This window comes from Lithobates pipiens, unplaced genomic scaffold (assembly GCF_037356315.1).
Source record: "Lithobates pipiens isolate NorthernLeopardFrog02 unplaced genomic scaffold, aLitPip1_a1.2 Scaffold_8, whole genome shotgun sequence".
Lineage (NCBI taxonomy): Eukaryota > Metazoa > Chordata > Amphibia > Anura > Ranidae > Lithobates > Lithobates pipiens.
The window spans coordinates 656,825,518-656,852,560 of record NW_027507903.1 but is presented as its reverse complement, the minus strand read 5'-3'; the positions used below and the strand labels follow the sequence as shown (position 1 = coordinate 656,852,560).

The window sequence follows — 27,043 nt, the reverse complement described above, 5'->3', positions numbered from 1 at the left end:
TCACACCTGAAGTACTGACGGCCTATTTCAATTCTTGAGACCCCAACATGCCAGAAAAGTACAAATACCCCCCAAATGACCCCTTTTTGGAAAGAAGACATTCCAAGGTATTTAGTAAGAGGCATGATGAGTTTTTTGAAGTTGTCATTTTTTCCCACAATTCTTTGCAAAATCAAGATTCTTTTTACTTTTTTTTTTTTTTTCACAAAATTGTCATATTATCAGGTTATTTCTCACATACAGCATATGCATACCACAAATTACACCCCAAAACACATTCTGCTATTACTCCCGAGTATGGTGATACCACATGTGTGAGACTTTTATACAACGTGGCCACATACAGAGGCCCAACATGCATGGAGCGCCATCAGGTGTTCTGGAGCACCCAGGACAATTCTGACATTTCTCTCCTACATGTAAAAATCATCATTTATTTGCTAGAAAATTACATAGAACTCCAAAACATTATATATGTTTTTTTAGCAAACACCCTGGAGAATACAATGGTGGTCTTTGCAACTTTTTATCTCGCACGGTATTTGCGCAGTAATTTTTCGAATGCTTTTTTTTGGAAAAAAAACTGTTTTGTGCTTAAAAAAAAAAAAACACAGTAAAGTTAACCCAATTTTTGCATAATGTGAAAGATGAAGTTACGCTGAGTAAATAGATACCTAATATGTCACTCTTCAAAATTGCACACGCTCGTGGAATGGCGGCAAACGTCGCTACTTAAAAATCCCCATAGGCGACGATTTACATTTTTTTTACTGGTTATATGTTTTGAGTTACAGAGGAGGTCTAGGGCTAGAATTATTTCTCTCGCTCTAACGTTCGCAGCGATACCTCACATGTGTGGTTTGAACACCGTTTTCATATGTGGGCGGGACTTACGCATGCGTTCGCTTCTGCATGCGAGCACATGGGGACAGGGGCGCTTTTAAAAAAACATTTTTTTTTATTGTTCATTTTACTTTATTTATTTTAGTTTGACATTTTTTTCCCCAAAAATAATTTTTTTGATCACTTTTATTCCTATTACAAGGAATGTAAACATCCCTTGTAATAGGAATATGGCATGACAGGTCCTCTTTACAGTGAGATGTGGGGTCAATAAGACCCACATCTCACCTCTAAGCTGGGAAGCCTGAAAAAAAAAAAAGATTCTGGCTTTGATCGTATTAGCGATTCGGTAGAAGCACCGGAGGGCGGAGGGCGGCGGGAGATGTCTATGGCTGGGTATTGCAGGGTATCACCGACTATGGCTGGGTATCTCAGAGCATGGTGTTGCAGAGTACTGCGTTGCAGAGCATTGCAGGGTATTGGCGGGTGTTGCAGAGCATTGCAGAGTGTTGCAGGGTATTGGCGGGTGTTGCAGAGCATTGCAGAGTGTTGCAGGGTATCGGCGGGGGTTGCAGAGCATTGCAGAGTGTTGCGGGGGTTGCAGAGCATTGCAGAGTGTTGCAGGGTATTGGCGGGTGTTGCAGAGTGTTGCAGAGTGTTGCAGGGTATTGCAGAGCGTTGCGGAGTGTTGCAGGGCATTGCGGAGTGTTGCAGGGCATTGCGGAGTGTTGCAGGGCAATGCAGAGTGTTGCAGGGCAATGCAGAGTGTTGCAGGGCAATGCAGAGTATTTGCAGGGCAATGCAGAGTATTTGCAGGGCATTGCAGAGTATTTGCAGGGCATTGCAGATTATTTGCAGGGAATTGCAGAGTAATGCAGAGTATTTGCAGGGAATTGCAGAGTAATGCAGAGTATTTGCAGGGAATTGCAGAGTAATGCAGAGTATTTGCAGGGAATTGCAGAGTAATGCAGAGTATTTGCAGGGAATTGCAGAGTAATGCAGAGTATTTGCAGGGAATTGCAGAGTAATGCAGAGTATTTGCAGGGAATTGAGGGGTTAATTTTCGGTGAGCAGCGATGTGGGCACTGCAGATGCAGCCCACATCGCTGCTGACACCGATCTCTTCCCCCTCTGCTGTACCGATCGGTACAGAGAGGGGAGGGAGGAACCGGCGTCATAACATGACGCCGGCTTGTTTACAAGTGATCACTCCGTCATTTGACGGAGCGATCACGTGGTAAACGGCCGCGATGAGCGGCCGTTTACCGTGATTCGTGATGCGCCGGGTCCACTGGACCCAGCGGTCACGGATGCTCTCGTGTGCGCGCCCCAGGGGGCGCGCGAGAGCAGAATTCTGGGAGGCCGTTAATTAACGGCCTCTTAGAGTTAAACAACCGCCCTGAAGCCGTTAATCGGGAATGGGCGGTTGTTAAGTGGTTATAGTCCTTAGGTAAGACCATGAAAAGAACACCACGTGTCGCAAATAGCCTCAACTTTCTGATTGTCGCTCCAACTTATAGACCATGCTGTAGTGCACCACCACCAAAGGGATAAGATGGCTCCTTACCAGACATCCTGGTAGATCACGCCTTAAAAGGTCAAGCCAGACCACATAGATGTCTTATTCCCCAGCTCTGTTACCACTCTTGGATCAGGTCACAGTTCAAAGGTGTTCCAATGAGTCGAGAAAAGGTTGACCATAAAACGAAAAAATGCTCCAAATAGTGAAATACCGTTTATTAAAAATGTAAAAAAGGAAGAAATACACTTACAACGTTGATGTGAAAGAAGGCATAACAAAAGGGATGCGTCGGCCGAACACAGTAATCCACAGTTGTATCCTTATGTTGATTGAGAGGCAAACTATAGCGTGTCACACCGCCCTACGTGTTTCGTGATATATCACGTCGTCTTGGGGTACGGGTGACAAGCCATTTTGCCTCATATTTATATGCCAAACAATGGCCTAAGCCTCCTCCTCCATGGGAAGCCCAGGCCTTCTATACCGGAAGTGACACCAACATGTCCGGCGCGACTACCCAATGGCCGCATCCAGCTGACGCCGAGCGGCCAATCAAAATTGTTTTCCGCGCCATATTCAAGAGGCTGAGTCACGCCCCATACATTGTGTCCAATCGGGAGATCAAATCCCCGTAGCTGTCAGGCGGAAATGAAGTCCGCTATCATCATCTTCCGCCCAACCACATGTAAGGGCGGAAATTACGTTTCTAAACTAAAGCAGAAATGACGTCCATTGTCATTGTCTTCCGCCCAACGTCATGTAAGGGTTGGAAGAAGACGCTCCAGGACGTCACCGCCCGAGAGTCAAAGACTCAACCATAAGCTACCTTCCCATCCCAAGGTGCACAGGGGACCAAGCCTCGCCCTCGATTTGCGCAAACCTCGGCATAGGCGCACATACTCCGTCCCACCGACGGCACAAATCGAGAAGCAATGACCAAGACAAAAACAGAACCAAACCCCATTTCCGCTCGCACCGGAAATTAAGGCTCGGTACAAACCAAGCCTCATTCCCAATGCATCAGGCATTGAATATCATAGCTCCTCCCACGTATATATGATTGCTCCCAAGCCTCACCGTACATTCATCCCAATTTAAATGAATCGGGGGGATGAGAGGCGGAGGACACATTAGGACACATTAGATCCCCAAATATGTATCGCCAGGCACTGGGTGACCCCAATGGAGGAAGAAGCCCATCCACCAGCACATGAAAAAATTTGCAATGTTATTGACAACGAATCAATAAACAATAAATTACAAGATAACAATGTCTTATCTAATTTAAAAACACAATCCAACCCATCCTAAGAGTTTCTTAAAATAAATAAGTAAATCTATATTAACCCTATGGATGCTCCATGGATACAATAAAATGAAAAAATAAAACTAAATAAAATATAAAAATATTAATAATAATAAAAATGGATAATACAAAAGAAAAAATGAGACCAGACTGAAATGACATATTACAGTGACAAAACATATTCGGATTCCCACTCTTGTGTATTCCTATAGAAATCTTTTACGCTTCGAGACCGAATCAGTTTATCCAGACAAACTATTGTTGTATATTTCAAATAAAGGGAGTGACTACAGTTGTTTTTTTCCCTTTTCCCCCTCCTCCCCTCTAAAAGAAGGGGAGAAGGAAAGTCACCAAAGCTCGTGACTTTAATTGCCACCCACACTCTCCCACTGGACTAAGCATTGTTTATAAAGGCATTAACGTCCGTGTCTATATTCATACCAAAGGGGGCATAAGTTTTCAACCTATAGATCCACGACATTTCTAAGCGGGAAATCTCTCTCACTAATGACCCGCCTCTCCAATGTGGTTTATACTTATCTATCCCTATGTATAGGGTGTTGGAGGGATCCCTATCGTGTACCTCATCGTAGTGTCTAGACACAGGGTGCTTGTCGAAGCCGCGTTTGATGTTACCGATGTGTTCGTTTAGTCTCACTTTTAAGGCCCTCTTGGTCCTCCCCACGTATTGGAGTCCACAAGGGCATTGTATGAGATACACCACTGCCTCCAAAGAACAGGTAACAAAAGGTTCAACTGTATATTTTTTTTGGATACTGGTGGAAATAAACTCACAAATCTTAGAATTTTTATTTTTATTCAAAGAGCAAACTCGACAGTTTTTGCATCTATAATACCCTTTCAAATTTTGAAAGAAGCATCTGCTCCTTTCCGGAGGGTTCTGTACACTGGGGGCAACCTTACTCCCCAATGTGGAGGCCCCTTTGAAGATGACTCTAGGGGTCTCGGGTAGAATGGTACCCGAAATCTGATCATTAGTCAACAAATGCCAATGTTTACGAATCAGTTGTTTAACCTTCTGATGCTGTACAGAGAAGGTGGTGACAAAAGGCAAGACCACCGTATTCCTGTCCCTGTCACCACCCCCCTCCGCCAGCAAACATGATCTATCCTTATTCCGTGCAGTGGTAACTGCCTCTGTCAACAGATTTGCTTCATATCCCTTTTCTCTGAATCTCTGGGACAAGACAATGGCTTGTTCATCAAACGTAGTGATCTCAGTGCAGTTCCTCCTCAGGCGCAAAAATTGCCCCAGGGGGACTGACCTCAACCATGAGTCTTGATGACAGCTCCCCAACGGGATAAATGAGTTTCTATCTGTTGATTTAAAGAATGTGGAGGTGAAGGTATTATTGTTCACCCTAATGTTTAAATCTAAAAAATTAACCTCCTCCCTACTGGCTTCATAATTAAATCTAATGCCTCTATTGTTACTATTTAGCATATCCATGTAGCCATGGAGCTCCGGTTCCTCCCCATCCCATAGGAGGAGGACGTTGTCGATGTACCGTGCCCAGAGCACTATTTCAGGTCTTCTTGGAGAATCGACCACGTCCTCCTCCCATTTGGCCATGAATAGGTTGGCCAAACTGGGGGCATACTTCGCCCCCATGGCCACCCCTTTGTCCTGGCGAAAAAACTGGTTGTCGAACCAGAAATAATTGTGCCCTGCGGCAAATTCCAAGAGCTCTAAAATAAAATCTATCTGGATCTGAACCAAACCCGAACTGCGCTCTAAATAGAGTCTAACTGCCTCCAGCCTCCAGACCATCCTTAGGCTTAAAGCGGAGGTCCACCCTAAAGTGGACCTTCCGCTCATCGGAACCCTCCCCCCCTCCGGCGCCACAATTGGCACCTTTCAGGGGGGAGGGGGGTGCAGATACCTGTACAGTACAGGTATCTGTACCCACTTCCGGGATAGCTCTCTGTGGAAAGGGGCGTATATTACGCCCCTTTCCGCAAGTGCCCGCCCCTTCCCGCAAGTGCCCCGCTGCCTGCTGGGAAAACACACAGATCCCAGAGGCAGCGGGGACCATCCTTATTGTGCAGCGCGGCTCGCGCATGCGCAGTAGGGAACCGGAAAATGAAGCTGAAAGGCTCCATTTCCTGATTCCCATACCCAAGATGGCGGCGGCAGCACCCGAGATACGAGCTACAGATCTGCTTCGGGTGCCGACATCGCGGGCGTGCTGGACAGGTAAGTGTCACTATTTTAAAAGTCAGCAGCTGCAGTATTTGTAGCTGCTGGCTTTTAAAAAAAAAAAAAACGCGGAGTCCCGGTGGACTCCCGCTTTAATACCACTCAGCATATTAAGGATTTGTTTGGTGTCTTTCACATAAGATGGAATCTTCCGCACCAACGGTTGGAGGAAATGGTCTATATACTTGCCCACCCGTGACGTCACTGAGTCTATCTCATTGACTATTGGACGTCCCGGGGGGCAAGTAACGCTCTTATGTAACTTAGGGAGATAGTATATTATTGGTGTCCGCGGGGCTACCGGTATCAAAGAAGTTTTTCTTTATCGGTGAGGATTCCTCTTTGGGAACCACCCTCAACTATCCTCGTCAACTCCTTCTTGTATTTGACTACTGGGTCCCTATTTAGTACTGTGTAGGTCTCGCCATCATCGACAATTCGATGCAGCTCTTTTAAATAGTCGCTCCTATCTAAGACAACAATCCCCCCCCCCCCCCCTTTTGTCTGCTGGTCTGATTACAAGGGATTTATTGTTACATAAGGTATCCAAACCTTTTTGTAAATCACTCTGCATCCGGACTTTTTTGACTTCTATTTTCTCTAAGTCTCGCAATACTACGTCCCTAAAAACCTTGATGCTAGGTGCCAAAGATCCTGGGGGATTGAAAAGTGATGCATTAGCGAGACCAGAATGTTGAAATTCAGATCTCGGTGCAATACTCTCTTTAAAGGGATTACCCAAGAGTCTTTGACTCTCGGGCGGTGACGTCCTGGAGCGTCTTCTTCCGCCCTTACATGACGTTGGGCGGAAGACGATGACAATGGACGTCATTTCCGCTTTAGTTTAGAAACGTCATTTCCGCCCTTACATGTGGTTGGGCGGAAGATGATGATAGCGGACGTCATTTCCGCCTGACAGCTACGGGGATTTGATCTCCCGATTGGACACAATGTATAGGGCGTGACTCAGCCTCTTGAATATGGCGCGGAAAACAATTTTGATTGGCCGCTCGGCGTCAGCTGGATGCGGCCATTGGGTAGTCGCGCCGGACATGTTGGTGTCACTTCTGGTATAGAAGGCCTGGGCTTTCCATGGAGGAGGAGGCTTAGGCCATTGTTTGGCATATAAATATGAGGCAAAATGGCGTGTCACCCGTACCCCAAGACGGCGTGATATATCACGAAACGCGTAGGGCGGTGTGACACGCTATAGTTTGCCTCTCAATCAACATAAGGATACAACTGTGGATTACTGTGTTCGGCCGACGCATCCCTTTTGTTATGCCTTCTTTCACATCAACCTTGTAAGTGTATTTCTTCCTTTTTTACATTTTTAATAAACGATATTTCATTATTTGGAGCATTTTTCCGTTTTATGGTCAACCTTTTCTCGTGTACTGGCTGTGTACTGGGGGGTACAGAGGTGGCTGTGTACTGGGGGGTACAGAGGTGGCTGTGTACTGGGGGAGTACAGAGGTGGCTGTGTACTGGGGGTTATAGAGGTGGCTGTGTACTGGGGGGTACAGAGGTGGCTGTGTACTGGGGTACAGTGGTGGCTGTGTACTGGGGTACAGTGGTGGCTGTGTACTGGGGGGGTACAGTGGTGGCTGTGTACTGGGGGAGTACAGAGGTGGCTGTGTACTGGGGGGTACAGAGGTGACTGTGTACTGGGGGATACAGAGGTGGCTGTGTACTGGGGGAGTACTAAGGTGGCTGTGTACTGGGGGAATACAAAAGTGGCTGTGTACTGGGGGGTACAGAGGTGACTGTGTACTGGGGGGTACAGAGGTGACTGTGTACTGGGGGAGTACAGAGGTGGCTGTGTACTGGGGGAGTACAGAGGTGGCTGTGTACTGGGGGAGTACAGAGGTGGCTGTGTACTGGGGGGTACAGAGGTGACTGTGTACTGGGGTATTCAGTGGTGGTTGTGTACTGGGGGGTACAGAGGTGGCTGTGTACTCGGGGAGTACAGAGGTGGCTGTGTACTGGTGGATTACAGAGGTGGTTGTGTACTGGGGGGTACAGAGGTGGCTGTGTACTGGGGTACAGTGGTGGCTGTGTACTGGGGGGGTACAGTGGTGGCTGTGTACTGGGGGAGTACAGAGGTGGCTGTGTACTGGGGGAGTACAGAGGTGGCTGTGTACTGGGGGAGTACAGAGGTGGTTGTGTACTGGGGGGATACAAAAGTGGCTGTGTACTGGGGGGTACAGAGGTGACTGTGTACTGGGGGGTACAGAGGTGACTGTGTACTGGGGGGTACAGAGGTGACTGTGTACTGGGGGAGTACAGAGGTGGCTGTGTACTGGGGGAGTACAGAGGTGGCTGTGTACTGGGGGAATACAAAAGTGGCTGTGTACTGGGGGGTACAGAGGTGACTGTGTACTGGGGGGTACAGAGGTGACTGTGTACTGGGGGAGTACAGAGGTGGCTGTGTACTGGGGGAGTACAGAGGTGGCTGTGTACTGGGGGAGTACAGAGGTGGCTGTGTACTGGGGGGTACAGAGGTGACTGTGTACTGGGGTATTCAGTGGTGGTTGTGTACTGGGGGGTACAGAGGTGGCTGTGTACTGGGGGAGTACAGAGGTGGCTGTGTGCTGGTGGATTACAGAGGTGGTTGTGTACTGGGGGGTACAGAGGTGGCTGTGTACTGGGGTACAGTGGTGGCTGTGTACTGGGGGGGTACAGTGGTGGCTGTGTACTGGAGGAGTACAGAGGTGGCTGTGTATTGGGGGAGTACAGAGGTGGCTGTGTACTGGGGGAGTACAGAGGTGGCTGTGTACTGGGGGAGTACAGAGGTGGCTGTGTACTGGAGGAGTACAGAGGTGGCTGTGTATTGGGGGAGTACAGAGGTGGCTGTGTACTGGGGGAGTACAGAGGTGGCTGTGTATTGGGGGAGTACAGAGGTGGCTGTGTACTGGGGGAGTACAGAGGTGGCTGTGTACTGGGGGAGTACAGAGGTGGCTGTGTACTGGGGGAGTACAGAGGTGGCTGTGCACTGGGGGAGTACAGAGGTGGTTGTGCACTGGGGGAGTACAGAGGTGGCTGTGTACTGGGGGAGTACAGAGCTGGTTGTGTACTGGGGAGTACAGAGGTGGCTGTGTACTGGGGGAGTACAGAGCTGGTTGTGTACTGGGGGGTACAGAGGTGGCTGTGTACTGGGGGAGTACAGAGGTGGTTGTGCACTGGGGGAGTACAGAGGTGGCTGTGTACTGGGGGGTACAGAGGTGGTTGTGTACTGGGGGTACAGAGGTGGCTGTGTACTGGGGGAGTACAGAGGTGGCTGTGTACTGGGGGAGTACAGAGGTGGCTGTGTACTGGGAGAGTACAGAGGTGGCTGTGTACTGGGGGGGGGGGGTACAGAGGTGACTGTGTACTGGGGGATACAGTGGTGGTTGTGTACTGGGGGGGTACAGAGTTGGCTGTGTTTATAAACATTGATCCGAGAGGAGATAGAGACATACAAAGTAACATTTTTTATATAAATTGATCAGATGGGAGATAGAGAGATACAAAGTAACATTGTTTATAAATATTGATCAGACGGGAGATAGAGAGATACAAATTAAAATGATGTTGCCACCAAAAAAAAAATAGCTCAAAATTCATAAAAAAAAAAAAAAAAAAAAATAATAATTGGAAAAAACATTTTTTTTACTCACCTCTAAATGCCGGTTGCTAGGGGGTCCCTCGTAGTCTGCCTTCTTCAATGCCCGGGCTGGTGACATCACTTCACCTCGTGCCGCACAGTCATCTGGGACCTGTCACGTGTCCCACATGACTGTACGGCGTATCACACGCCCGGCGCCGCTCACGCATGCGCAGTGGGTGCCCGGCTGTGAAGCCACAGCCGGGTGGCCACAGTAAGAATGCTGGCGGAGCGGGGAACGAGGGGGGGGGCTTCGTTCTCCCCGCATCGCTGGACCCCCCGGGACAGGTAAGTGTCCAATTATTAAAAGTCAGCAGCTGCAGTATTTGTAGCTGTTGACTTTTATTTTTTTATTTTTTCTTTTTTAAAGGGGCACCCCACTTAACATTGTGTATAGATTATTTAGATTGTAAGCTCTAAGGCCGCGTACACACGCGGGGACTGTTCGCCCAACTTTGTCCGCTGAACAGTGTTTCGGCGGACAGTCCGCTCGTGTGTGGGCTTTCAGCGGACAGTTTCAGCGGACAGTCTGCTGAACAAAGTTTTTCGGAAATTCCGAAAAACTGTCCGCTGAAACTTTGTTTCAGCGAACAGTCCCCTCGTGTGTAGGCTTGTTCGTCAAACTAAGTTCCGCGCATGCTCAGAAAGGATTTACACGCCGAAAGTTGTATTGCAGTGTATAGGACGTCGTATTTTGCGTCCCGTCGTACGTGCCGTTCACGTCATCGCGCACGGTTTGTGTTCGTTCGTCGTGTGTGGGCAAGTCCGTCCATGCTAATTTTGAGCGGACTGTTCGCTGAAACTGTTTGACGGACAAAGTTGGGCGAACAGTCCCCGCGTGTGTACGCGGCCTTAGGAGCAGGGCCCTTCTAACCCGCTTGTCCTGAATTGTTTTGTAGCTGTACTGTGTCTCACTTTATATTGTAAAACGCTGCACAAACTGTTTATGCAATATAAACCATTATAATCATAATAATAATAATAATAATAATAATAATAATAATAAAACATGAATCAGACTGGAGTTAGAGAGACGCAACATAGCATGGTTTATAAACATTGTTCAGATGTGTGCAAATTCCATTTCAGACTCTCATTAACTAACCGCACGTCCTCAGTTTTCCAAATAATCTTCTCCTACCATCCACCAGTACTGCCTCCTTCCAAGACTTCTCCTGGGCTGAACCTTTGCCCTGGAAAGCTTGATGCTTGAGTTTATGCGGTCGAAGGGCCGACTCCATAGCAGACTAAAATGAACTGGCTTTCTTTTTCTTTTCTTTTTTTAGATTCACTTTCCAGGGACACCCAGAAGATTCTGGGAGAGATGGACAATCTGGTAGAGGAGATCCAGAAAGGAAGAAGTAAGTCTATCCTGTTTCATCAACTATAAAGAGAACTCTGCCAGGTCTACAAAGATAAGTTGTAAGTAACCCAACTAGAGCTGTGGAGGCACTGCTTGATAAAGTAGTATTTTTGGCTGGTTTATGTCTGGCACCCAAAGAGTTGGAAGTTATCAGTGTCAGGTTATTATGCCTCAGTGGTTGACGGTGGTTGACGGTGGTCAACGGTGACGCCTCAGTGGTTGACGGTGGTCAACGGTGATGCCTCAGTGGTTGACGGTGATGCAGACAACACATGATGTAGATGTTTAGCGACTTCATCAGATTGGACATATCATGGAGGTAGAGCTCATTAATGTGAGTAGAGCAGAAGTTCCAGGAGGACCTCCGGTGGTAGGAACGGTGAAAGCGGATATGATGACAACTCATGATGTGAATATTCTTCATCTTCAGATTCTGGGATGACGGAGACATTATCTGCCATTGAAGCCACCTTAATGAAGAACCTCAAAGGTAAGCTGAGGGATGTGATGAGATAACATGTGAGGAAGGGATGGAGGAGAACAAAAATTGAGAATAAAAAAAGTCAATTCATTTACTGAAAAATTTAATTGGTGATTGATGTTGGCATTTATTTGGTTGCCATGAAGCAACATTCACATGACATCGGAGCAGATTAATGTCCACATGTGTAGCACTCTTCTAGGGTATGCATGCTTCTAGGAAAATTTAGTTTGGCTCCCATGTAAATAGAGGAGCTGGGTGGTTGAATATTTAGGACTGCTCGGTGTTTCTCAAGCTTTTGCTTTGTTACTTTCCCCTGTCTTCTAAAATAATCTAGAAGTACAGTGGGAGGAAGAACGGAGCAGGTGGCCTGAAAAATTTATAGGGAGGTGTGCCCAGAAGGTGGCGAGAGAGCCCATAAATAGTCTGGGGCCTGAGCAGCAAGAGTAGATTTCCTGGGTCCAGTCCTGTTGGAGGTGACCCCTTTGTAGGGGCTCCGCCCCGAGGCAGCTTTCAGGAGGGATGTATGAGGAAGACACAGACCGAGGTCCTGGCTAGGCTTAGCTGGGGGGAGGGGAGGCTATTCGCAAGCTGAAAACCAATGATCAAGCGGGGTCTGGAGGAGCTTACTGGAGAGAGCCAGGAGGAACTTGGTGGAAAAGAATCCAGCTGTCCTATGGTGGTGTGAGTCTACATCTCCCTCACTAGGAATAACCTGGTGGATATCGTCAGGAGGCAACTGACGATCCTGTGACTAGATGAGTAGGCAACCCTATTACTGAGGAGTTATGCCACGTACACACGACCAGACTTTCCGGCAGAAAAGGTCAGACGGAATAATTTCATTGGATATTCCGATCATGTGTGGGCTTCATCTGACTTTTTTTTAGAAATAGAACATGTTTTAAATCTTTCGATGGAATCAATTCCTATCGGGAAAACCATTCGTCTGTATGCTATTTCGAAGGACCAAAAACTACGCAAGGGCAGCTATTGGCTACTGGCTATTGAACTTACTTTTTCTAGTCCCATCGTACATGTTGTACGTCACCACAGACTTTGTTGTGATTGTGTGTAGGCAAGTCCGTTTCAGCGGAACTCCATTGGAACTCTGTCGGAAAGACCGTGAAAAAAGCGGTCGTGTGTACGCGGCATTAGTGACTGTGTTTAGCTGTTAAACTCTGGAAGGAGTACAGGTCACCATGAGCATAGACATCCTAGAGTGCTCAACTTGTTCATTTCTCTAATTTTCAGGGTATCCCATGCTCCCTCTCCCTATCTCAGTACATTGTTGTCTATAAAAACCCAAAAATAAACCCCTAGCCAGTGGAAGAATGCAGGAAATGTTGTGCGCCTGGCTGTGTGTGCTCTGAGGGGGAAATAGGACCAAAATTTCCCATGGCTCTTTAGGGGGTGGCTACTCATGGTATCCAACTTCTCAAGATATGCAGTTACTTTTAGATGACATCTCAGATCTGGATGTCATTGGGGAGGATTAACCTCCCTTGGTACTTGATGGAAATAAACATCAGTTCTTTGTCTCAGGTCAGCAACTGGATGAGATGAAACAGAACATGGAAGTGAAGTTTAGGAATCTGAGTTTGGAGATGAACTCCGTAATGGGTCAACTGACCCAAGATGGTAAGAGGGATCTCCAGTGGGGGGAGAAGGAAGACATTTTGTGAAAAGGGTTATGTCTACTCACATTGTGAATGTTCTCCTTCCTCAGATTCCAGGATTATGCAGAAGCTTTCATCTATGAAAAACTCAATGATGGATCTCAGTGGTAGGTGGAGAGAAGCAAAGGGGCAAAGGGTTTGAACACAAATGAAAAAAATCCCAGTATTCACCATTTTTTTTTTATTTGGCACTGATTGTTCTGTGGCCATCATCATTACTGAGAAAAGAAAACTCTACACACAAAGTTGCAATTTTCAAGACAATAATTTTTCTGAGATGACGGATGTCCATTAGGGATCCAATCTGGATGAGGTTTGGGGGATACTGGCCTTTACTACTGCTTGCTCGAAATAAACAGTACTTGTCTCCAGCAGATCAATGGCTTCCTGAGATGGAACAGAACATGGGGATGAAGCTCAGGAATCTGAGTATGGAGATACGCTCCAGAGTGGACCAGCTGCCTCAGGATGGTAAATAGGACCTTCAATAGGGAGGAGGGTAGCAATGATTGATGAAGGTTATGTCAACTCACCATGTGAATGTTCATTTCAACTCTAGATTTCAGGGTGATGGAGAAGCTGTCTTCTATGGAAACCTTCATGAAGGACCTTAAGAGTAAGTTGAGGGATGTGGTTCAGAGGGAGGGAGCCCATACAAGAACTAAGGGTGCCCCTCAAGGCTCCAGCAGGTCCTCATTTGTTGTCAGCCACTAAGAGTTCAGGCAGGGAAAGAGCTCGTCCCAGCTCCGTAAACAACTATGAGGTGAAAGTTGAAAAAGCCACACATCATACAAAACCCCTGTGTGTAAAGAGTGGAAGCAGCCTCAGTCTGCACCCCATCCAGGCTAATAGAGAAAAAAATACAATTCGCTGACATAATGTATTGGTAATTGATCTTGGCCTTTGTGTGGTTGTCACAATTCAACCTTCACACACCATCAATACTGACAGGGGAACTCTATACGCACAATGTCCAACATCTCAAATTATAGTTACTCTAAGCCCTTGTACACACGGTCGGAGATTCCGACAACCAAATCCGTTGGAGTAATTCTAAAATTTTACCCGCAAGTTGGAAAACTTGGTCCGTCGGAATAAACAGTCCGATGCAGACCACACAGTCGGAATATCCGACAAAACGGTTCCGATAGGACACATTCCAATGGAATTTCCGACCGTGTGTACAAGGGCTAAGATGACAACTAATGAAAAGCAGACACAGATGGTTGACCGGCCATTAGAGGTCCAATATGGATAGAGCGGGAGGAACTGACCTCCCTCATCACTACTTAATTAAAATGAATATCACTGCTTTACCTCTGACAGGTCAATGGCTATATGAGATGGAACAGAACATGGATTTGAAGCTCAGGAATCTGAGTATGGAGATGCACTCTGTGGTAGGGCAACTGACTAAGGATGGTAAGAGGGACCTCCGGTGGGTGGACAGGAGACAACGGATGACAGAGATTGTATTTACTTACACTGTGAATATTCTTCACCATCAGATTCCAATGTGACGGAGAAACCTTCTGACATAGATACCTCAATGAAAAACCTCAGTGGTAAGCTGATGGAGGTGGTAAAGAAGAATTAAGGGCTAGAGATGAAAACAAATAAAAAGTACATCTTTAGAGAAATATGGAATTGGTGACTGATCTTGGCTTGGTGTCTTGCCACCCTATACACAGGGATTCCACCGGGCATGTGCCTCTCCCTATGGGTGGGGGTATATGTGCACATGTTTCAGGGGCGTGCCTCTCCCTATGGGTGGGGGTGTATGTGCACATGCTTCAGGGGCGTGCCTCTCCCTATGGATGGGGGTGTATGTGCGCATGCTTCAGGGGCGTGCCTCTCCTTATGGGTGGGGGTGTATGTGCACATGCTTCAGGGGCGTGCCTCTCCCTATGGATGGGGGTGTATGTGCACATGCTTCAGGGGCGTGCCTCTCCCTATGGATGGGGGTGTATGTGCACATGCTTCAGGGGCGTGCCTCTCCCTATGGGTGGGGGTGTATGTGCACATGCTTCAGGGGCGTGCCTCTCCCTATGGGTGGGGGTGTATGTGCACATGCTTCAGGGGCGTGCCTCTCCCTATGGGTGGGAGTGTATGTGCACATGCTTCAGGGGCGTGCCTCTCCCTATGGGTGGGGGTGTATGTGCACATGCTTCAGGGGCGTGCCTCTCCCTATGGGTGGGGGTGTATGTGCACATGCTTCAGGGGCTTGCCTCTCCCTATGGGTGGGGGTGTATGTGAACATGCTTCAGGGGCGTGCCTCTCCCTATGGGTGGGGGTGTATGTGAACATGCTTCAGGGGCTTGCCTCTCCCTATGGATGGGGGTGTATGTGCACATGCTTCAGGGGCGTGCCTCTCCCTATGGGTGGGGGTGTATGTGCACATGCTTCAGGGAAGTGCCTCTCCCTATGGGTGGGGGTGTATGTGCACATGCTTCAGGGGGGTGCCCATGTGTTCACACACACAAACAACAGTAATGGTAGCCAATAACTTTTTGAGGGACATGTTTTCAAGAGGAACACTGCATATATAAAAAAACATACATTTTATTATAACATTCATTAAAAAACCAAACCACAAAACAAACAATAGAATACTGAACTTTAATTTGTAATTGTTTAGATTCAATATAATCCACATGTAGACTCACAGTGTTTCGACCGATCTTCTTCAGGAGTACATGTGAATGATCTTTGAAAGATATAACATATATATGGTATTATGATCTCTAGTAGATCAATGACTAGATGGGTTGGAAAAAAAAAACATGGACATGACAGATCTTGACTTTTTGTGGCTGCCATTGATATTACCTCCCCATCAAAAACTGCAGTATTTTGTCTCCGGCAGGTCAGAGATTGGATAAGATGGAACAGAACATGGAGGTGCAGCTCAGGAATCTGAGCATGGAGATGCATTCTGTAGTTGGGCAACTATCCCACGATGGTAAGAGGAACCTCTGAGGGAGGAGGAGACATTGGATGATGGAGGATATGTCTAGTAGTCACGCTTTGAATGTTCATTTCAACTCTAGATTCCAGGATGATGGAGAAGCTGTCAGTCATGGAAACATCAATGAAGGACTTCAAGGGTAAGTTGAGGGATGCGGTTAAGAGGGAGGGAGGATCGGGAAAAACACAAACAGCATCCAGGATAACGAAGATACTGTCAGCCACAGACGTTTTAATGCAAGACCTTAAAGGTAACAAGGGAGGAAAAGGAAGGAAAGAATTGGAATATTGCACAAATGGTGATACAAGGTCAATTTATTACACTAAAACATAATCTGTGATTGGTTTGGACCTTTGAGTGGTTGCCATGAATTAAAATTCCCATGTCACCAGTAACTAGAAACAAAAATGTAAATGAAATGACTTCCTTCTCAAGATATACAGTTACAGAGGAGGACAACATAAACAAGGCTGAGACACCTAGTGAGCTGGGTAACCCTTGAGAGATCCAATGTGAGTGGAGTTAGCCCTTGTACACACGGTCAGACATTCCGATGGAAAATGTCGGATCAGACCGCGTTGTCGGATAATCCAACCGTGTGTGGGCTCCATCGGACTGTTCCCGTTGGAATATCCGACCGACAAAGTTTTAGCGCTGGGCTATAAAATTTTCCGATAACATGGTCCGATTGCACTTTGTCCGATCCTTTGTAGAGAATTCCGATCGGACAAAGTGCCACGCAGATCAAATTCCTAGACCAAAGCTATTGGCTACTAGCCTGAACGTAGTCCCGTTGTAACTAAATAACGTCATCACGTTCCGAACGATCGGATTTTCCGACAACTTTGTCCGACCGTGTGTATGCAACACCAGTTTCTGACAAAATCCGTCGGACAAAATCCGACGGATTTTGTTGTCGGAATGTTCGACCGTGTGTACAAGGGCTTAGAAGGATTTATCTTCCTAATCTTTGCTTGATTTGAATAAATCTCAGTTTTCTCTGGTAGGTCAATGGCTGGATGAGTTTAGAAAGAACATGGAGATGACGATCGAGAAACTGAGTATGGATATACGTTCCAGAGTGGACCACCTGTCCCAGAACAGTAAGAGGGACTACCAGTGCGCTTGAAGGGCAACAATGTTTGTAAAAGGGTATGTCCACTCACCCTGTGAATGTTCTCTACCCACAGGTTCCAGAATGATGGAGAAGCTGTCCACTATGGAAACCTCAATGAAGGCCCTCACAGGTAATCCAGGGGCAGTGGTAAAGGGGGAAGCAACTAATCTCGGCCTTTGTGTGACTGCTGTGAATCAACATTCCCATGTTATCACATAGTACAGAGAGCAGATGTGTCCAACTTCTCTAGATATACACTTACTCTGAGATGACATCTAAAAAAAGGAAGAGACAGATGGAGATCTGGGTCATAGTAGGAGTCAAATGTGGATGCAATTTGATGAACTCTCATCCTACTTGCTAGGCATAAACATCAGTTCTTTGTTTGTGGTAGGTCAAATACTGGAGGACATGCAACAGAACATGGATGTGAAGCTCAGGAATCTGAGTATGGGGGTGCAGTCTTTAGAAAGCATGCTATCTCAGGAGGGTAAGAGGGAACTAATATGGGGGAGGGGAGGCACTGAGTGGCCGAGGTTATGTATACTCACTGTGTGAATGCTCTTCACCCCCAGATTCCAAGGAGATGAAGAAACTATTTGTTCTGGAAACATCAATAAAGGAACTCAACGGTACACCATGAGAGGAGAGAGTTCATGGGATCAGCTATCTTCTAAAATGAGCATTTAGAATGTGACCTCCCTCATTGCGCTTATGCTTGAGCTGACCCTTAAACCTGAAACTAGCCCTTTAACACCTAAACGTGACTTCCAAAACTTGACTCCAACACTTAAGCTTGGCCCCGTAACCCCTGACTCTTAGCCCTTGTACACACGGTCGGAGAATCCGTCGGAATGTGTCCTATCGGACCGTGTTGTCGGATAATCCGACTGTGTGTGGTATGCATCGGACTGATTCCGTCGGAATATCTGTCGGATCCAATTTTCCAACTTGTTGGAAATATTTTCCGATCAACTGGTTCGATCGGACATACTCCGATCATGTGTAGAGAATTTTGATTGGACCAAGTGCCACGCATGCTCAGATCAAATTCCTACATCAAAGCTATTGGCTACTAGCCTGAACGTAGTCCCATCGTAACGAAATTACGTCATCACGTTCTGAATGATCGGATTTTTCGACAATTTAGTCCGACCGTGTGTATGCAACAGTTTCGGACAAGATCCGACGGGCAAAATCCGACGGACAAAATCCGATGGATTTGGTTGTCGAAATCTCCGACCGTGTGTACAGGGGCTAACACTTACCTAACTCCTAATCCAATCCCTAACACAGAACTAACCCTTTGGAAGACAGGGATGAACTGGTTCTCTGTGTATTACAGGGCTTCTTTCCAAGAATGTTCCAACTGTCGAGGGAGCAGTGGGGAACCAAGCAGAGGAGATCCAGAAAATGAAGAGTAAGAGTATTCCTTTACGTCATCCCCATTTCATCAAATGTTCTCCTTTTTTTTTCTTTTGCCAAGCTCTCCAGCAGTAGTAAATGCTTGGCACCTTCAAACTCAATTATTTATGGAAGCCAAGCTATTCCCTTTCACCTATTACTCTGGTCATTTCCAACAGTCTACTACGAGTTTTACTAATTTTGTTCCAAACCGCATGTCTGTGCAATGACCCCTCACAGCCCCTCTCTCCTCTTAGGCTAGGTTCACATCTCTGTGGCTGGAGAATATGCGCAAAATTTGCTGCGTCCCCAACCTGCAGAGAAATGGGCTGCACTTTAGCAGATGTGCGGGGGGTGCAATTCATTCTTAAAAGCACCCACACACATCACCACCTATGGCACATTTTCTTACGCACCAAACAGCATAAGGGCAAAGCACCATGCGGCTTGGTGCAGCGTGATTTTAAAATTAAGGGCTGCCTTGTCTGTGACGTGTAAAGCAGAACTGTGCATGCACAAATCTGAACTAAGCCTCATATCACAGTCCCTCTCTTTACATCACAGTTCCCTCCCCTTCACATCAAAATCCCCTCCTCACATTACTGTCCTCAGCCCCCCTGTTATTACTGTCCTCAGCCACCCTCATATTTTTGTCCTCAGCCCCCCTGTTATTACTGTCCTCAGCCCCCCTCATATTTTTGTCCTCAGCCCCCCTGTTATTACTGTCCTCAGCCCCCCTCATATTTTTGTCCTCAGCCCCCCTGTTATTACTGTCCTCAGCCCCCCTCATATTTTTGTCCTCAGCCCCCCTGTTATTACTCTCCCCAGTCCCCCCTCACATTATTGTCCTCAGCCCCCCCCCCCTCACATTTTTGTCCTTAGCCCTCCTCACATTACTGTGCTCAGCCTACCCTCACATTTTTGTCCTTAGCCCTACTCACATTTTTGTCCTTAGCCCCCCCCCCCCACATTACTGTCCTCAGCCCCCTATAATTGTCCTCAACTCCCCCATTACCATTCTCAGTGCCACCACTGTCTTAAACCCCCCCATATTACAGTCCTTAGCCCCCCATAATTGTCCCCAGCCCCCCGTAAGCTCCCCCTTACTGTTCTAGGTCACCCTATTGTCCTCAGCCACCTATTAGTGTCACTCTTAAGCAGCCTTTCTTCACATTGACCCCCCTCCCCTGTTCTACCTTACACAGACATGGGAGAGTGGATGGGACAGTGGCAGGGCAAGACTTAGGGTGGTGGGGGCCCCTGGGCTTGAGTCACTTCCGGGCCCTACCTTCTATACATTACCGTATTTATCTGCATATAACATGCACCCCATGTTTAGGAGGGAAGTTTAAGGAAAAAAACTTACATTTAAATGCCCATCAATGCAGCCTTATCAGTGCCCATCTGCAGCCTTGTCCATCCATCTGCTGCCTTGTCCAGTGTCATTGCAGCCTTGTTATTTGCAACCTTGCCCCAGTGTCATTTGCAGCCTTGTCATTGCAGTCTTGAAGTTTAAAAATGGAGCAGAGTCCTGTGTATCTCGGCGGCTCTCGGGTCCTCTCGGTTGGCTCTCGGCAGCTCTCGGGTCCTCTTGCAGTCCCGAGCGGAGCCGAGAGTAGCCGAGTGTACTCGGATCGGCTCACAGTCATGCCCAGTCCCTGTGTTATGTCCATCATAGGGACTGGGCGTGACTGTGAGCGGAGCTGAGCCGAGTACACTCGGGTATGTATCTCGGCGGGGCCCATGGGCTTGAGCCCAGTCAAGCCCAATGGTAAGTCCAGCCCTGGACAGTGAGACTGGACAGAGGATGGGAGCTGAAAGCTGGTGATTGGTTGCTAGGCCCATCCTAGCAACCAATCATCTGCCTGTGAACTTGGGAAGCAAACCTTCTGAACTGTCCTGCATTCCGCTGTGGGTTATAAGGATGACAGTGGTAATGGTGAAGAAAGTTTTCTCACTGTTTCTTCGAAGGGGGTCTTCTCACTATCTCCTGCAAAGAAGGTTTTCTTACTGTCTCCTGTGGAGGAGATCTTCTTACTGTCTCCTGCAAAGGAAGTCTTCTTACTGTCTTTTGTGAAGGAAGTCTTATTTCTATCTCCTGTGAAGAAAGTCTTGCTGTCTCCTGCGAAGGAGGTCTTCTCAATACCTCCTGCAAAGGAGGTCTTTTTACTGTCTGTCTCCTGTGAAGGTCTTCTCACAATCTCCTGCGAACAAGCATGTACTGGCCATCGGGACTACCGGGAGTTTCCCGGTGGGCCGATGGCTCAGTGGGCCACTCTGATGTAAGGGGGCTGGTGATGGGACACTCTGATGTAAGGGGGCTGGTGATGGGACACTCTGATGTAAGGGGGCTGCCGATGAGACACTCTGATGTAAGAGGGCTGCCGATGGGACACTCTGATGTAAGGGGGCTGTCGATGGGACACTCTGATGTAAGGGGGCTGCCGATGGGACACTCTGATGTAAGGGGGCTGCTGATGGGACACTCTGATGTAAGGGGGCTGCTGATGGGACACTCTGATGTAAGGGGGCTGCTCATGGGACACTCTGATGTAAGGGGGCTGCTCATGGGACACTCTGATGTAAGGGGGCTGGTAATGGGATACTCTGATGTAAGGGGGCTGGTAATGGGCCACTCTGATGTAAGGGGGCTGGTAATGGGATACTCTGATGTAAGGGGGCTGGTAATGGGACACTCTGATGTAAGGGGGTGCTGATTGGACACTCTGTTGTAAGGGGGCTGGTGATGGGACACTCTGATGTAAGGGGTGCTGATGGGACACTTTGATGTAAGGGGTGCTGATGGGACACTCTGTTGTAAGGGGGCTGGTGATGGGACACTCTGTTGTAAGGGGGCTGGTGATGGGACACTCTGATGTAAGGGGGCTGCTCATGGGACACTCTGATGTAAGGGGGCTGCTCCATGGGACACTCTGATGTAAGGGGGCTGGTAATTGGATACTCTGATGTAAGGGGTGCTGATGGGACACTTTGATGTAAGGGATGCTGATGGGACACTCTGTTGTAAGGGGGCTGGTGATGGGACACTCTGTTGTAAAGGGGCTGGTGATGGGACACTCTGATGTAAGGGGGCTGCCGATGGGACACTCTGATGTAAGGGGGCTGCCGATGGGACACTCTGATGTAAGGGGGCTGCCGATGGGACACTCTGATGTAAGGGGGCTGGTGATGGGACACTCTGATGTAAGGGGTGCTGATGGGACACTTTGATGTAAGGGGTGCTGATGGGACACTCTGTTGTAAGGGGGCTGGTGATGGGACACTCTGTTGTAAGAGGGCTGGTGATGGGACACTCTGATGTAAGGGGGCTGCTCATGGGACACTCTGATGTAAGGGGGCTGCTGATTGGACACTCTGTTGTAAGGGGGCTGGTGATGGGACACTCTGATGTAAGGGGTGCTGATGGGACACTTTGATGTAAGGGGTGCTGATGGGACACTCTGTTGTAAGGGGGCTGGTGATGGGACACTCTGTTGTAAGGGGGCTGGTGATGGGACACTCTGATGTAAGGGGGCTGCCGATGGGACACTCTGATGTAAGGGGGCTGCCGATGGGACACTCTGATGTAAGGGGGCTGCCGATGGGACACTCTGATGTAAGGGGGCTGCTCATGGGACACTCTGATGTAAGGGGGCTGCTCATGGGACACTCTGATGTAAGGGGGCTGGTAATGGGATACTCTGATGTAAGGGGGCTGGTAATGGGACACTCTGATGTAAGGGGGCTGGTAATGGGATACTCTGATGTAAGGGGGCTGGTAATGGGACACTCTGATGTAAGGGGGTGCTGATTGGACACTCTGTTGTAAGGGGGCTGGTGATGGGACACTCTGATGTAAGGGGTGCTGATGGGACACTTTGATGTAAGGGGTGCTGATGGGACACTCTGTTGTAAGGGGGCTGGTGATGGGACACTCTTTGTAAGGGGGCTGGTGATGGGACACTCTGATGTAAGGGGGCTGCTCATGGGACACTCTGATGTAAGGGGGCTGCTCATGGGACACTCTGATGTAAGGGGGCTGCTCATGGGATACTCTGATGTAAGGGGGCTGGTGATGGGACACTCTGATGTAAGGGGTGCTGATGGGACACTCTGATGTAAGGGGTGCTGATGGGACATTCTGATGTAAGGGGGCTGGTGATGGGACACTCTGATGTAAGGGGGCTGGTGATGGGACACTCTGATGTAAGGAATGTTAATGGAACACTCAAAATTTAAGTGGGCCGGTCTGGATGAAGTCCAGGGACAAATTTCTGTCCCAGTCCAGCCCTGCCTGCGAAGGAGGTCTTCTTATTGTCTCCTGTGAAGGTCTTCTCACAATCTCTTGTGAAGGAAGTCTTCTTACTGTCGCATGTGTAAGGATGAGCCGAACACCCCCCGGTTTGGTTCGCACCAGAACTTGTGAACAGGCAAAAAATTTGGCCGAACACGGCAAGCACCGTTAAAGTCTATGGGACACTAACTTGAAAAACCCAAAGTGCTCATTTTAAAGGCTTATATGCAAATTTTTGTCAATAAAAATTGTTGGGGGACCCGGGTCCTGCCCCAGGGGACATGTATCAATGCAAAAAAAAGTTTTAAAATCTAATGTTTTTTTGAGAGCAGTCATTTTAATAATGCTTAACCACTTAAGGACCGCCTCACGCCGATATACGCCGGCAGAACAAGGGGACCTCCAGATCCCGATCCCCCATGTGAATTGGTAATGGGTACATTGTACCCCTACCATTTCACAATTTTTTAAAAAAAATAGTAAAAAAGACAGGAGACAGTTTGGAACAAGTCCTTTATTAAAAAATAAAAATGTCTCGCAATGTAAATCCATCTCATGCCACCCGACGGACCGAAGAAAGAAAAAAAAAGCTGCAACAGCTCCGCCTCCATGGGTGGCTCCCGTCAAGTGATGCTTCTTCTCGGTGACAGCTGTTATATAGATGAGGGTTGATGTAAATGGGTGACCCTGCCCCCTCTGATGCCCCGTGATGTCAGAGGAAGGCGTGGTTGCCCGTATTTTTGGCTCGTCGGGTGGCATGAGATGGATTTACATCGCGGCACATTTTTATTTTTTACTAAAGGACTTGTCCCAAAGTGTCTCCTGTCTTTTTTACTATTTTTGACACTTTTTTCTGGTGAATGATTAGGGGTACAATGTACCAGTTACCAATTCACATAGGGGGGGGCCGGGATCTGGGGGTCTTCTTGTTAAAGGGGGCTTTCAGATTCAGATAAGCCCCCCGACCGCAGACCTCCACAACCACTGGGCAAAGGTTGTGGGGATGAGGCCCTTGTCCCCATCAACATGGGGGCAAGATGTTTTGGGGGGACCCCAAAAGCATCCTCCCCATGTTGAGGGCATGTGGTCTGGTACAGTTCAGGAGGAGGGGAGGGCGCTTTCTCGATCTGCGGCCTGCCACGTTGCGTGCTCGGATAAGGGTGTGGTATGGATTTTTGGGGGGACCACTACACCATTTTTTTTTTTATTTTGGCACAGGGTTTTTACATTTTTGGTTTGGGGTTGCCCTTATTATTCATGCCAGACCAAAAGGGCCTGGTAATGGATGGGGGGGGGAACCATGCCGTTTTTTTTCAATGAGTTTTATCTATATTACAGAAACCCGACAATTCCATTAGAGACGCAATTACTTTTAAATTACATTTTTTCCTTTAGAAATGTCATTTTGCTCTCAGACTGTTCTAAACATGGGGAAACACATGCCACTTTACTGGAATACTATAGATACCCCCAGGCATGATATTTAAAGGAATATTTCATTTTTATTGTTTCACTTTAACCACTTGCTTACTGGGCACTTAAACCCCCCTCAGTCCCAGACCAATTTTCAGCTTTCAGCGCTGATGCACTTTGAGTGACAATTGCGCGGTCATACAACACTGTACCCAAATGAAATTTTTATCATTTTTTTCCCACAAATAGAGCTTTCTTTTGGTGGTATTTAGTCACAGCTCGGAGTTTTATTTTTTGCTAAACAAACAAAAAAAGATGCAAAAAAAAAAAAAAAAAAAATCATGTTTTAATAGTTTGTTATAAAATTTTGCAAACGGGTCATTTTTCTCCTTCATTGAAGTGCGCTGATTAGGCGGCACTGATAGGCTGCATTGGTGGGCACTGATGGGCTGCATTGGTGGGCACTGATGGGCTGCATTGGTGGGCACTGATAGGCTGCACTGGTGGGCACTGATAGGCATAGTTAAGGCGGCACTAATAGGCACAGATAAGGCGGCACCGATGGGCACAGATAAGGCGGCACTGATGGGCAAAGATGGGCACAGATAAGATGGCACGGATGGGTGGCACGGATAAGTGGCACGGATGGGTGGCACGGATGGGCACTGATAGGTACCACAGATAGATGGGACTGATGGGCACTGATAGGTGGCACTGATAGGTGGCTCTGATAGGTGGCACTGCTGGGCACTGATGGGCGGCACTGCTGGGCACTGATGGGCGGCACTGCTGGGCACTGATGGGCGGCACTGGGGTGCAGCACCTGAGGCAGATTTTGGGTGGCACTGTGGGTGGCACTGCTGGGTGGCACTGTGGGTGGCACTGTGGGCACTGCTGGGTGGCACTGTGGGCACTGCTGGGTGGCACTGTGGGCACTATGGGCACTGCTGGGTGGCACTGACAGGGGGGCACTTACTTTATTCAGGATGGCACTGCGGGTGGCAGGTGGGCACTGGCAGGGGGCAGGTGTCCTTTTATATTGCTGGCCGTGATCGGGACTGATGTCCCGAACACGGCCGCCGGCGATCGGCTTTTTTTTTTTCTCCTCGCGCTGTCAGCGCGAGGAGGAATACTAGCCGATTACCGGCTCCGTTTTATCACATGATCAGCTGTCATTGGCTGACAGCTGATCACGTGATAAGGGGTCGGGATCGACCCCTTACACGGATCGGTGATCAGGCGAGTCTCACGGACTCGCCGATCACAGAGCGCGCCGCGCGCGCCCCTCAGGGGGCGCGCAGGCCGCTCGTAACCGGGACTACGTCAATAGACGTAGTCCCGAAAATGTGGGTCCGCGCTATTGCCGTCATTTTGCAATAGCGCGGATCCCAAGTGGTTAAGCATTATTAAAATCACTGCTCCCGAAAAAAACGCCTGTTTTTAAAACTTTTTTCTACACTTTTTATGACAATAGCTTGCATGTTTTGGCTTTTGGTTTTTCATGTTAGTGTCCCATAGACTTTAACGTGGTTCCGTGGCTTTCAAATTTGCCGCGAACACCACACAATGTTCGTTGTTCGCCAAACGTCCGAACGCCCAAAATTCGGCCCAAACATGCTCAGGCCGAACCTTTCACCCATCCCTACTCATGTGAAGGAAGTCTTCATACTGTCTTCCGCAAAGGTGGTCTTCTCACTGTCTCCTGTAAAGGTGGACTTCTTACTGTCTAGTGTGAAGGAGGTCTTCTCATTGTCTCCTGTGAAGGGGGTCTTCTCACTGTCTCCTGTGAAGGGGGTCTTCTCACTGTCTCCTCTGAAGGGGGTCTTCTCACTGTTTGCTGTGAAGGGGTCTTCTCACTGTTTGCTGTAATGGAGGTCTTCTCAATGGCTCCTGTGAAAGAGATTCTCTCAATGTCTCCTATATAGAAGTCCTCTCACTACTACGAAGGAGGTTCTCTCAATGTCTCCTATAAAGGAGATCTTATCATTGCCTCCTATAAAGGAGATCCTCTCGCTGTCTCCTGTGAAGGAGACCTTCCTAATATTTTATTGCCTTTGTGAAAGAATGTACTGAAGACACTTCAATAAACTTATGTTGTCCTCTATTACAGGTGATCTTTCCAGTGATATTCAAAAGATTGAGAAAGCTCTGCAGAACCAGGCAGTAGAAATCCAGAACGCAAATCGTAAGTTTATTAAACTTCCCTCAATGAAGCACTTACCTATCCAACCTTAATTTTCCATAACGTGAGCGTAGAATGTTTGGTTCAGCTTCTCTTTGCATCTTTTTGTCTCCCACCATGTACTCTTTGGAGTTCATTGCCTTTCTGCGTAGCTCAGTCTCTCTGCTTGTAGTTTAACGTATTTCTGTAATTCAGCCTTTCTTTATAGTTCAGGGTATCTCGGTAAGTCGGCATCTCTCTGTTGTTCGTTGTCTTTCTGTAGTGTTGTATTTTTTGTAGTTCAGACTCTTTGGAGTTGATTTACTAAATCTGGAGCGTGCAAAACCTGGTGAAGCTCTGCATAGAAACCAATGAGCTTCTGTTTTTTTTTGTCAAAACTTGATTGAACAAGCTGAAGTTAGAAGCTGATTGGTTTCTATGCCATGCTGCACCAGATTTTGCACTCTCTAGTCTTAGTAAATCAACCCCTTTGTGTGGTCATCTCTGCAAATTTATAGATAGACTAATAACATTTTTTTCTCTGTCTGCAGCTTCCAGAGTGCTCAGTAAAGTGACGGAGATTGAGTCGTTGGTGAAACGCGTTCTGCCCAATGACGCAATAGGT

General features: G+C 47.7%; 2 protein-coding genes across 2 annotated transcripts in view; both read left to right on the top strand.

Moving 5' to 3' along the window:
- Nucleotides 1-10,638, top strand: part of LOC143962479 (uncharacterized) — a 61,386-nt gene extending 50,748 nt beyond the window's left edge. Inside the window, exon 8 of the mRNA XM_077471754.1 lies at nt 10,628-10,638. Coding sequence (XP_077327880.1) covers nt 10,628-10,638 — 11 coding nt within the window. The remainder of the gene's footprint in view (nt 1-10,627) is intronic.
- A 165-nt stretch (nt 10,639-10,803) lies between these two features.
- LOC143961743 (uncharacterized) overlaps nt 10,804-27,043 on the top strand; it is a 40,341-nt gene continuing 24,101 nt past the window's right edge. Inside the window, exons 1-17 of the mRNA XM_077471084.1 lie at nt 10,804-10,899; nt 11,332-11,391; nt 12,928-13,023; nt 13,112-13,168; nt 13,437-13,532; nt 13,621-13,677; nt 14,388-14,483; nt 14,570-14,626; nt 15,928-16,023; nt 16,112-16,168; nt 17,037-17,132; nt 17,220-17,276; nt 17,541-17,636; nt 17,722-17,778; nt 18,492-18,566; nt 26,368-26,442; nt 26,970-27,041. Coding sequence (XP_077327210.1) covers nt 10,863-10,899; nt 11,332-11,391; nt 12,928-13,023; nt 13,112-13,168; nt 13,437-13,532; nt 13,621-13,677; nt 14,388-14,483; nt 14,570-14,626; nt 15,928-16,023; nt 16,112-16,168; nt 17,037-17,132; nt 17,220-17,276; nt 17,541-17,636; nt 17,722-17,778; nt 18,492-18,566; nt 26,368-26,442; nt 26,970-27,041 — 1,237 coding nt within the window. The 5' untranslated portion in view covers nt 10,804-10,862. The remainder of the gene's footprint in view (nt 10,900-11,331; nt 11,392-12,927; nt 13,024-13,111; nt 13,169-13,436; nt 13,533-13,620; nt 13,678-14,387; nt 14,484-14,569; nt 14,627-15,927; nt 16,024-16,111; nt 16,169-17,036; nt 17,133-17,219; nt 17,277-17,540; nt 17,637-17,721; nt 17,779-18,491; nt 18,567-26,367; nt 26,443-26,969; nt 27,042-27,043) is intronic.